Source organism: Anthonomus grandis, chromosome 15 (genome assembly GCF_022605725.1).
Source record: "Anthonomus grandis grandis chromosome 15, icAntGran1.3, whole genome shotgun sequence".
Taxonomy (NCBI): domain Eukaryota; kingdom Metazoa; phylum Arthropoda; class Insecta; order Coleoptera; family Curculionidae; genus Anthonomus; species Anthonomus grandis.
The window spans coordinates 19,712,180-19,724,936 of NC_065560.1; the positions used below are offsets into that span (position 1 = coordinate 19,712,180).

The 12,757-nt window shown below is 32.7% G+C and overlaps 1 protein-coding gene across 1 annotated transcript in view; it reads right to left on the minus strand.

Moving 5' to 3' along the window:
- LOC126745138 (protein timeless homolog) overlaps positions 1-12,346 on the minus strand; it is an 817,207-nt gene extending 804,861 nt beyond the window's left edge. The window contains exon 1 of the mRNA XM_050452863.1: positions 11,818-12,346. Within this exon, the coding sequence (XP_050308820.1) occupies positions 11,818-12,071 (254 nt within the window). The 5' untranslated portion in view covers positions 12,072-12,346. The remainder of the gene's footprint in view (positions 1-11,817) is intronic.
- Positions 12,347-12,757: the final 411 nt, after the last annotated feature.

The following is a 12,757-nucleotide window of genomic DNA, read 5'->3' on the forward strand; positions in this document are numbered from 1 at the left end:
GGCTAAATATGACTTTTCTTGAGGACTATTGAACCAGGTGTGATATGATATTTCTTCACAAGTTGATCAATAATAATAATAATAATAATAATAATAAGCCTTTATTTCCAACAGGCAACTCTCCCAATACCAGGAAACAGTTGCAAAACAATGAAAAATATAGTTAAAACAAACACACACAAACAAACCTAAAAGAATGAAAGGAAAAGAAAAAAAGTCACAATCTCAAAAGTTACCCAAAAAATTAGAACAAATAACTATTAATATGATATAAAAACCCAATTATAAAAGTTTAACAAGATAATCACATATTCAACAAAATTAAATTAACTGCAATATACCTACTAACTATAACTTAAACACATGGGTCCTAATCCCAAGAGTAATGATCCACCAAGATATGTGTATTATGTATCATAGGTGTATTAATTTACAATAGAGACTTTATAAATGCCAAAAAACTTAGATTACAGTAGAATTCAGTTGAGCAATTGTTTTTAGCTTGTAATGTGAGCGGGAGTAGTTTTGTAATTGGTGGGGTGTATATCCCACCTGGCTCCAATACGGATTCTTATGAAGGACATTGTCAGTCAGTTGATATTCTCAGGCAACAATTTTCAAACTCTGACTTTATTATTTTTGGTGATTTTAATGTTTAGGATGCTCTTTGGGAAAATGATGAGTTTGGAACTGTTGTTAGATGCCCACCTAACTCATGTGGATTAATACTTGGGGAGTTTTATTCTTACCTTAACTTTTTTCAAAGGAATTTTGTGCCAAATGATAGAAATGCCTTTCTTGATCTCACTTTTACAAATAGGAATGATCTAGTGGTGAGTGAAGCTGTTGACTGTGTTTTTGATAAATCTGTCTATCATAAGCCTTATCATTTTGAATTAACTTTTAACAATGGTAAAAAAAAAACTTTTGTACAGTTCTTCTATGACTTTAGAAATGCAAATTATTTGGGTGTTAATAGTTATTTGTGTGGAGTTGATTGGGACCATGTTTTGAATGTAATTAATATTGATGATGCAGTTTCAGAGTTCTATCATATATTGAATATGGCTATAGCTTTGTTTGTGCCTCTTAAGAGATTCAAAACCTCGTCTTTTCCCAGTTGGTTTTCAGGGGAGTTAAAGTACTTGATCCAGCAAAAGAAAATTTCACATAAAAAATATCAGTCTAGTCATACTGTTGCAGACTACGAAGTCTTTTCAGATCTTAGAGCTAGGTGCAAAACTCTAATGGAGACTTGTTACCAGAACTTTATTTCAAATTTGGACCAGTTACTTTATACAAACCCCAAAAGTTTTTGGTATAAGTTTAATAACAGGAGACAACGAACAGGCTTCCTGATTTGATGACCTATAATGATAGGGAGTTTGCAGGTTGTGAACAAATTGCAGTGGGGTTTGCCAGGTTTTTTTTTACTGTCTATAATAGAGATAATAATGTCTTACCTTCTCGGCAGGCTGGTGTAAACATGACTATTCCAAATCCTAAATTATCTATTGGATTAATTTTTGATAAGATCTTTCGATGACCCCTTAAACTTAGTGCTGGCCCTGATCGTATACCCAAATATTTTTTGAGAAAATGTGTATGTGCCCTTTCTTATCCCCTCTTTATTTTATTCAGTAGGTCTTTAGACTTGACAGTTTTTCCATTCAAGTGGAAACTCAGTTTTATTATGACTATATTTAAATGTGGTGCTGCTAATGAAATGATTAATTACAGGAGTGTGTGTGTACAGTCTGCCATCCCAAAACTTCTAGACAGTCTTATTTATGACCAAATTAGTTTTTATTGCAAAGAACTTCTGTTAAGTGAACAGCATGGCTTCAGTCGTGGCAAGTCTGCTATCACAAACTTGCTGTATCAGGGTGCTCTGTTAAGTGCTTTGGAGAGGGGTGAACAAGTGGATGTAATATATACAGACTTTTCCAAGGCATTTGACAGTGTCAACCATAGCTTATTATTAGAAAAATTGAGACTTTTTGGTTTTTCAGATTGTTTGGTGGCCTGGTTTGCAAGTTTTCTTTCTGACAGATTTCAGCAGGTACAAATTGGGGATGCTAGGTCGCATCTTATCAGTGTGACCTCTGGGGTTCCACAGGGTGGTCATTGTTCTCCCCTGTTGTTTAATATTTTCATTAATGATATTTTGGTTTGCTTTAAAAATAGTAATTTTTTGTTATTTGCCGATGATTTAAAGTTTTATAGGGTGATCAGTTTAGAACAAGACATGGTTCTCTTGCAAGATGATCTTGATTGATAATTGATGAATAGATTGTGTGAATGGTGTGTTGGTAATAGTTTGGCTCTGAATGTGGGTAAATGCAGTTACATTAGTTTCTACAAAAGAAACAAACAGGTAACTTCCTCCTATACTATTGATAATGTTAATCTTAGGTACACTGAAGTAGTAAAGGACCTTGGTATCTTTTTTGATGAACAATTGAATTTTAATACCCATGTAAATACTATTATAACTAAAGCATCTAAGGTCCTTGGTTTTGTCCTGCGCAATTGTAAGGATCTGTCGGTTGAAACTTGCAAAAGGTTGTACATATCACTTGTTGTCTCTTTGTTGGAGTATGGATCAATAATTTGGTCTCCTCTGTACATGAATAATTGTATGGCACTGGAGAGGGTTCAAAATAAATTTCTACGATTCTGCCTTTATAAACTTCACATTCCAGTTCCTAATGACCATTGTTATGATGAAGCAATAAACTTGCTGAATATGCAGAGTTTACTTAAGAGACGCACTGAGAATGATTTGGTGTTTATTTATAAACTTTTGAATGGCCTTGTGATTTGTCCCGAACTACTTAATAGGATTTCATTTAATATTCCATACCGTAATCTGAGGGCAAATCGATTGTTTTCTTTGCCTTATCATCGTAATAACTATGCTATGCACTCGCCTGTCGAAAGGACCTTGAGGCTGGAATTGAAGTTTTGGGAATTTCCTTATTGCATTTTAGGAGTCTTATTAAGAGTTTGTAGGATTTTGTTTTTTGAATTAATTTTGCTCCATGATTAATAATTTGAAATACATTTGATCATTGTCATTGATAATAATATATTTTGTTTTTTCTTAGCTAATTTTGCATTGTTAATTGTTCTGATTATGAGAGAATATTGTTACTACTTGTAAAACGGTTTAATTATCCTTGGTATTAAGATTAAGTTTGATAATTATTGTTAATTAGTAATTAGTGGTTAGGTAGTATAGCTTTTATTTCTTTTTCAGAAATATATATATTTTTTGTAATGGGGTTGATCCCGTGTATAAATAAATAAATAAAAAAAAAATAAAAAAAATAAATATCAACAATCACATGAACCGGAGGGAAATTTATATCGCACATGTGACAGATCTGATTAAATACAGCGCATATTGTATATAGTGGCGATTTCAACAGGATGTTAGTATGAGGCCTTGGCAGAAAGAATGTTACGGGATGTCTAGCATTAAGCCTAGGCACTATGAAATGTACACCAAAAAGAAGTACAGGATTATCAATGAATGCATTCAGTAACCCATGCAAGAATTTTACAGAGAAGATCATTTTTCTGAGATGTAATGGATGTAGATTGAAGCATTCCAATAATTGCCGATGATCAAACCCTCTTACCGGATATATGCCATCCTGCCTGAAGGCCAAAAACTTAGCAATTCTGATAGAGCGGGTTCCCTATAATGCAGCCAAACTCCAGTTTTGATCTCACAAAGCAACAGAAAAGCAGTCTTAATGTAGATTCCATCTTAATGTTTTTCTGAAGAAAAACACAATCCTCCAAACCATATACATTTAAATATAGCTTCAAATCATCGGCAAAAGCCAGCCTATGACAAGTGAGTGACTCAATCAAGTCATTTATAAAGCTAAAATAATGCTATTGATTGCCCTGAATTGTTATTGCAGATAAACTTTAGGTGCAATACCAGAGTCCTTAGAGAGACATCTGTTTTTCTGGTTGAATAAAACCATTCCAATTAGGGTAAATTTTCTCCAATTAATTGACTCCATATGTTGGGAAATAGATTTAATCAGGCTTTTGACTTAGTGGATTTAAAGCCTTCAAAACTCAAAAGGTGTCTAAGTGAGTTTACTCATTGAGTACTATGTGATAAGTATCAAATAAATTTGATTGCTTTTACTTTTCTTATTTTGATTATTTTTCTTAAGGGTATGTTTTTAGTTGTATATATATTTTTTTGGAAGTTTTGTATTATTTGTATATCTTGGGCTGCTACATATTAATATACATTTAGGGTCCGGTAAAGTTAAAGAGACGTCTAAAACCGATTTTTTTTTTGAAAATTTTTACATAGAATGTTGAGTGTGGTCAAAATATTGATAAAAAAGTGAGGATGATTGGAAAAAATACAAAATTTTGGAAATTATGAAGGTTTTTCTACATACGTTAAATACGTATTATTGCCAACTTGCACAAGGTTTTTTAGCTCTTGATTTTGCTATAGTTAAAAAATATATATATTGGGGCAATTTTGGAACTTTTTGGGGGTTATTATTGTAAATTTATATAATTTTTTATCGCTTTATACCCCTTTTAATTACATATTTTGTAAATTACACACAAGAAAAATAAAACAACAACCTTATTGACAAAAACGGCAGTGGCTTCACTACGTCCCCAGTAGTATTTTTTGGTTTTGCCTGGAACACTTTTTAGTTGGATGGGTTGGCTGTGGACTCAATTTTAGATAATAAAGGCATAATATACCTAGTTAGATTTTACATTACATGAACAAAACACATTTATCAGGTGTTAAAAAATAGGTATTATTTATTTAAATTATTTGATATTTTATGTAATTTTATATATAATAAATATACAAAAAAAACTTTGAAAGATAAATACACAAAAAAAAAATTTAAAAAAAAAAACATAATTTTAGATATTTAATTATTAATAGGTAAATAATAACGATGAGGTTTAATGTACCTTAACTTATAGTCAAAACAATAAATATCTTTAAATTCATTATAGGCATTAAGAATAGGAATAAGGCATAGGAATTATATATAGGGTCCACTTCAGGCTTCTGAGAGTTCTCACCTTACCAAGCGCCTTCATACTTCTGTGCCTTGTGTTCATTAGGGAAACCTACCCAGGTTTGCGACTCATGCTAGCACTCACAGTCATGACACCAGAAATAGCGGCTCCTTGGTGGCACCATTTAGGAGACTCGAACGTACCCGTAATGGCGTGTCTTATTATGGAATTAAGTTCTTTAATGTCCTGCCGGTCTCCGTTAAGGATTTGCCTCTTAATGCTTATAAGACTAAGGTAAAACATTTTTTAGTCACCAATGCTTTTTATTCATTTGAGGAATTCCTGAGCTCAAATTTCAGTGCTATTGCATAGGCTGGGTCTCTTGACTTTTAGTGTTAAGTGTTTTTAAGCATTACTTTTTAGGCTTATATGTGTTTTATTTATGTTCTTAGGTAAAACGAATTTTACAGTTCAATACTTTTATTTGCCAGCTGGCCTGTTGCTTTTGTAATAGTAATCTGGCTTCATCATGGAATGTGATGTCTGCAAGGACAAAAATAATGTTTTTAAATGTGATGGATGTCGGAAGGGAGTGTGCAAGGCCTGTGCAGGATTAACGGCTTCTGAAGTTAAAGTCTTACAACTTAGTGCTCGAGTTATGATTTTTCATTGTAAGAAATGCATCTCTCTAGAGACATGTCGTCTTTTACAAAATACCATTGAGGATAAGACCACTATCATTTCCACCAAAGATGAGATAATTGCCTTACTAAAAAGAAAAATTGAAGACTTAGAAAATACCCAGAAATCATCAAATTCTTTAACTATAACATACAGTAATGCCTTGTCAAATCCAGTAAAGCAGGTACAAAGTAAACATACTAACCATAATTTGCCGAGCTTGATAATTAAACCCAAACACAACCAGAGTATTGAAAAAATGGAGGCTGATTTAAAGCAAAATATAAATCCATCCAACCTAAAAATTGCTATTCGGGGTACCCGTACTACCTCAAGTGGTCACTTAATTGTCAAGTGTCAAAATAAACAAGATCTGGATGCTCTGAAGAAGGAAGCTGATAAGAAACTTGCCGGATATGACATTGATATACCAAAATTAAGAAAACCCAGAATAAAAATACCAGGCTATGATGGTAAAATTGCCAAGGAGGACTTGGAAGGGTGTATAAGGGAACAAAACAAATTTATTGACCCAAATGATGAGCTCAATATAACATTTTTGAAGAAAGTAAAGGACCATTACACTGTTTTTGCAGAATGTTCTCCTTCCCTATTTCATAGGTTTATGGCTGTTAAGAAGGTTTTTATAGGCTGGGAGAGATATGCTATATTCGAAGATATTTCTGTTACACGCTGTTTTAATTGTCAAGAACATTTCCATAGAGGTGACAATTGCCCGAACCAACCAGTTTGTGAATCATGTTCTGGTTCTCATAGCTCTCGAGACTGCAATAATGCTGCGCACAAGCAATGTAAAAACTGTATCAACACCAACAATAGACACAAACTAAATTATAAGACTGACCATAAAGCTAATGATTTGGACTGTCCTTCCTATCAATATTTATTATCTGTTTTGAGAGCTAAAATCGATTATGGATCTATCAATGGCTAACACACGAGAAGAGATTGAACTTCTACAGAACCTGGACAATTTAGGTAATAACATTAGGGAGGAAACTATTTTAAATTGTGATTTATTGGGGAATAATATTGAACTAGATAATAAGATTATAAATGTATTACATCTTAATATTCGTAGCTTAAAAAAAAATTTTGATCAGTTAGTTAGTTTTCTTGAAAGCTATTGGCTTAACTTTTGTGATATTATTGTGCTTACAGAATGTTGGCATATAGAGAATGCTAATGGGTTTTGCTTGGATGGGTTTTGTATGTACTATAATAATGCAAGTTTTAATCAAAATGATGGCACAGTTGTTTATGTTAGGTCCAGTCTAGTACACGATGTAACACATATTGAGCTTGCCCTATCAAAAGTAACATTAACCAGTATCAAATTCAAAGTAAACAATTACTCAATAAGACTCTCTTGTATATACAGACCACCTTCTACTAATACACATAATTTTCTTTCGGATCTCGAAACTTTCTTTACAGATTCATTTACCAGTCAGATTGACATTATGTTAGGGGATATAAATTTGAACCTTCTTGATGAAAACAATAATGAAATTATTACATACCAGGCTATTCTGAACCACTTCGGTTTTATTTCTACCATAAACTCAGCCACTAGGGTTACAACTGACTCATCTAGTTGTCTGGATCATATATTCTTGAGAAGAAAAAATGGTTCTAAGATTAATTGTTCTTCCTTTGTCATTCAATCTGCCATAACTGACCATTTTCCCACCATGTTGCATATTACTGATACAGTTGGGTTGCAAAAAAACAAGGAGGAGGTAAATTCTTATACAGTTAGAATAAATTATACCATATTAACAATTTTATACATAATCAAAATTTTGAAAGCATTTTTAACAATGATGATCCAGAACTAGCATTGGAAATTTTATACAGTACTATTACACAAGCATTAAATCATTCAAAAACCCAAAAATTATATCAAAATAAGTAAAAAAAAATAAAACCATGGATCACAATTGGTATAATTAATAGTATCAAAAAGAGGGACAAAATGAAAAAAACACTACTAATTCATAACAATTTAGAAAACAAAACTGCCTTTAATAGTTACCGTAATACCTTGTGCACGTTAATCAAGAAATGTAAACAGGATTATTACAAAGCCAAAATCGAGTCTAGTGGTACTGACCTAAAAAAAATATATAAGATAATAAATGAAGTAACAGATTCAAACAGTAACCAAGATTTTAAGTTTAACGTAACTAACAATAATTCTAGTTTTAATAATGAGTTGGATATGGCAAATTTTTGCAACAAATATTTTGTTGATGTCGGTTACAATATGTATAATAAAATTAAAAATCCTCCAGATTCCCTGCAAATAAAACCATCCACACAGGCTTCAATGTTTCTAAGACCTACTAATAAGAATGAAATTATCAAACAAATTGCTTCTTTAAAAAATTCCTCTGCACCCGGAATTGATGGTATTACAACCGATATTATAAAACATATTCATATCTATATTTCTTCCCCTCTCGCACACATTATAAATTTAATTTTTCAAACTGCAAAGGTCCCAAAAAAATTTAAACAAGCCATAGTAAAACCTATTCACAAGGCAGGTGATAAATCAAATATAAATAATTATAGACCCATAAGTATAATGAACATTTTTTCTAAAGTCTTTGAGAAATGCCTTAAGGACCGCCTGGTGGAATTTTTTAATCAAAACAATATAATTTCTAAGAACCAATTTGGTTTCCAGAGTGGCCTCAGCACAACCGATGCAGTTTGTGTGCTTTGTGAGCAAATAACAGACCATTTGGATGGTGGCAGAAAGTGTCTTACAGTCTTCCTAGACCTAGCCAAGGCATTTGACACGGTCCCTCATAACAAATTGCTCCAAGTCCTAGAATCCTATGGGATAAGGGGAACCGTGTTAGACGTTTTTGCTGATTATTTGATGGATCGAGAGCAATCCGTCAAAGTTGAAAATACTATAAGTGAACCCCTTCAAATTAAAATGGGCATCCCTCAGGGGACTGTTCTGGGTCCAATTTTATTTGTAGCATATGTAAATTCCTTAACCAATATGTCAATACAAAACGGTAGTACTATCTCTTATGCCGACGACACAGCAGTAACTTTCCATGGGGAAACATGGGATTTGGTGAAGGAACATGCTATAAATGGTATAAAGAAAATAAAACACTGGCTAGACTCATTTAAATTATCATTAAATATCACTAAAACTATTTATATAGCATTTTCCCTCACAGCTGCAAACCGTCCATCATTTGATAGTATTTACATAGATAGTCTTATGGATAAACTTCATGAAGTTCACTCTACAAAATATCTTGGAATCTATATTGACAAACCTTAAAGTGGGACCACCACATCCTTAGACTATCAAAAAATATTCGAAAACTAATATACAAGTTTTATGTGCTCAGGGAAATATTAAATAAACAACTTTTGATTTCGATTTATAAAGCAATTGTGGAATCACTACTAAGGTATGGTCTAATTCTTTGGGGTGGGATATACCAAAACACATTGACTTCTTTAAATGTTACCCAAAACTACATTTTAAAAGTTATTTTCAAAAAAAACAAAAGATTTTCTACTGCATTACTTTATTCCAGAAATATTTTTGATGTACGCACATTATACTGTTGGTCGCTCTGTATATATATTCACAAGTCGAATAAATTTAAGAACTTTGTTAATCATCAGTATCAGACTAGATTAAATGTAAATAGACACTTATCAATTCCAACTGTTGCCATTACTATGAAATTAAAAACAATTTTTTACCACGCACCCAAACTGTACAACTTATTACCACCATATATTAGACATACAAAAGTTGTCAAAAAATTTTGTAAAATATCTGGGGATTACATTTATGATCATTTACATGTATTTAAAAAACTACTTACTGTTAATTAATTTTCATATTTCATAGCTTTAGGCATTCATACGTGATCGTGAAAGATTTTTGTTTTCTAATGTTTAATTATTTATTGGGTGTTAAATGGAAACTTTGCAATAGTTAGTGAATGGGACATATTTTGTTTAAATATTTATTTTTATAAAATTGTTTTTGATTTTTTGCACATACAGGTATTTGGTTACCTAGGTGCACCTTAAAATGTACTGAGATAGATTATAATTATTGGATTTTATTACACATACTTTGTAAAAGCTTATATGTAATATATCCGAGAGTAATATAAAAAAAAAAAAAAAAAATTGGAGTTATATTTTTGACTGACTTGTGTAAAAGCTTCATACTTTTTGGCATGAATAAATAAATAAATAAATAAATAAATATCTACCTCATTCCAATTCGCGGGGGGGGAGCCTGGCATGTTTGTGCCTATAATTCCCATTTTCTAACTATTATCCCATTCCCTAAGTAGGGCTTAAACGACTACCTAACCCACTATTTAGCGCCAACCCAAGGTTCCAATCCCTTTTTGCAATCCCAACTCCACATGTGCGCCAACCACACAGTCCCATGTGCGCACACGGGGCTACCTCCCCGTGGAACTGAAAATATTTCTGATTGTCTATACAATCTGGAAGGCACCCTAAGTTTAAAAAGAGACAATACCTCGGGACAATCTATAGTAGCATTTAAAACCTTATGCATAAAACATAAGTCGAGTAATGTTCTTCATGACTCTAATGTGGGTAAGTTCAGGTTATCCCTGACCCACTAACAGTAATACTCCTGTAACCACATCTAAAAGTAGCCACCCTTAAAAATTTATTTTGAGTTTTTTCAATCTGCTCAATGTAGCAGTTATATGATGGGGACCACACAATTGAGCCATACTCCAAAATGGGCCTAACAAGAGAGCAATAAAGTAATCTAAAAGTAAGCAAAGACAAATCAGTTGTAGACTGTTGGATAAAACCCAGCATTTTCATTGCCCTACCAGTCACCTGATTGATGTGACTTTTAAAAGACAACCTGGAGTCAATAAATATTCCTAAGTCAGAAACCTCTGTTTTGACACCAATTGCTACATTATTTATTTTATAAAGAAAAGCAATAGGATTTCTTTGCTTAGAAAAAATAATCTTATGGCACTTATTGATATTAAGGGACATTCTATTCAAGTGGCACCAATCAAAGAACAAATTAAGGTCTTTTTGCAGAAGCACAGCATCGGAAAAGGATGTGATAAACCTAAATAGCTTCACATCATCAGCAAACATTAGCACACGACAATTTTCAAGTTTCCAAACTAAATCAATCAAAAAGAGGCAAAACAAAACAAGGCCCGAGTGAGAGCAATACCTAAAGTCCTAAGCTTCTGGAAGAGTACCCCATGGTTAACCTGATCAAAAGCTTTGGAAAAATCTGTATATATTGAGTCAACCTGAAGTCCCTTCTCCAAGCAGCAGTAGAGGTAGTTGACATACAGCACCAAATTAGCATCAGTAGATCTGCCTTTTATAAATCCAAATTGCTTAGGATTAAATAAAGATTTAAAACTCCAGGCAATCCTATGACTGATCAGGCGGTCAAGCAGCTTTGGCAACTCAGATTGGTTACACACAGCCCGATAATTGGAAATTTCATTTTTACTATTTAAAAATTGTTTTAGAAAATTCGAGATTTAAAAATGGGTTTTAGAAAACTTCTCTTCCAGAGAATGGGATAAGAACCAGTATATAAAGCAATACCAGTATACCAGCAACTAAAGTGTAGTTAAGCCGGGTGTAATTGTGAATCATACGTAAGTAGAAAATCCTTTATAATTTTTAAAATTTTGCATTTTTTTACTTCATCCTCACTTTTTTATTAATAAAATGTTTAAACTCAACATTCTATGTAAACATTTTCAAAAAAAAAATCATTTTTTAGAAGGCTCTTTAACTTTATTTAGATAGATATATTGTTGATGTATAGAAAATATGGATATTCAATACTCAGATTAAGTTCATTATATATCTGATTAATATATTTGTTGATGGCAGGATAATTATATACATTTAGGATTAGGATATAATTTATTTTGTAATTTTGTTAGAATGGGGACATCAGGAAACAGGACAATAAATTGCATTTTCAAAAGCAAAAATATAGACAAAATGCTAAATGAATTAATATTTGTATTTTGTTTTACAAACCTTAAAAGAACATCAAACAAATCAGCTTCCTCCCAATAGCTTTTTAATAGTGGCAACAAATCACTTTGCAGAACAGCAGTTTCACCGAGCTGTCTACGAATGTCATGAGTCTCATCATCTCGTCTTAAATACCGAATTAAGTCTTTCACTGTCTCTAATGTGTTTGCATCTGCATAATATTTACCCGATTTCGCGTCGTAGTACCCGAGAGCGTTGCATGCAGCTGCTAAGTCCGCACTAAGAAGAGATGACATTTTGTTATATGCTAGTAAAAGTTAGATGCTAAAAGCACAATATACAACTTAGGGATCACTAAAAATATAGTACTAAGAATATTATCGAATGACACTATTTAGGCTTTAAACAGTTATCTTAACTAAATTTCGCTTAATTTCAAATAGGCCACTAAAACATTAAAAAGTTCATCCACTTTTAACAAATAGTTTACTTTACACTGAATTACACTTTCCAAATTTGTAGGTTATATTTCAATATTAGAAAACAAACCTCTGTGGCGGGAAATAATACCGGTATGTAGACAGATAGCACACACACACACACACACACACACACAAGGATTCCACTGTTGCCAAGCTGTTTCGTAAAAACATGACGGTCCACGCAGCTGTTTTAAAGCGGTGTTTACATTATGTTGGATGATTAGTACTAGTCAGCAGGATACATTAATTTCCGCACCCATGCGGCCAATAGCCGGCCACACACACAGAGACTTCTCTCGAGATTTAATCCGTCGCGGTTCAAGTCGTATGTTTTTGGCGGACTTGGTATGTCAGAGGTAAAAACTTTCGTTACCACTAACGTAAAGACATATTTATGAACAAATCTGACAGACTTAATATGTTGCAGACAAAACCGTATGTTAGTGGATATAATCTGTACAATTATCTGCAGACTATGCCTGAAAATAAGTTTGTGGCCT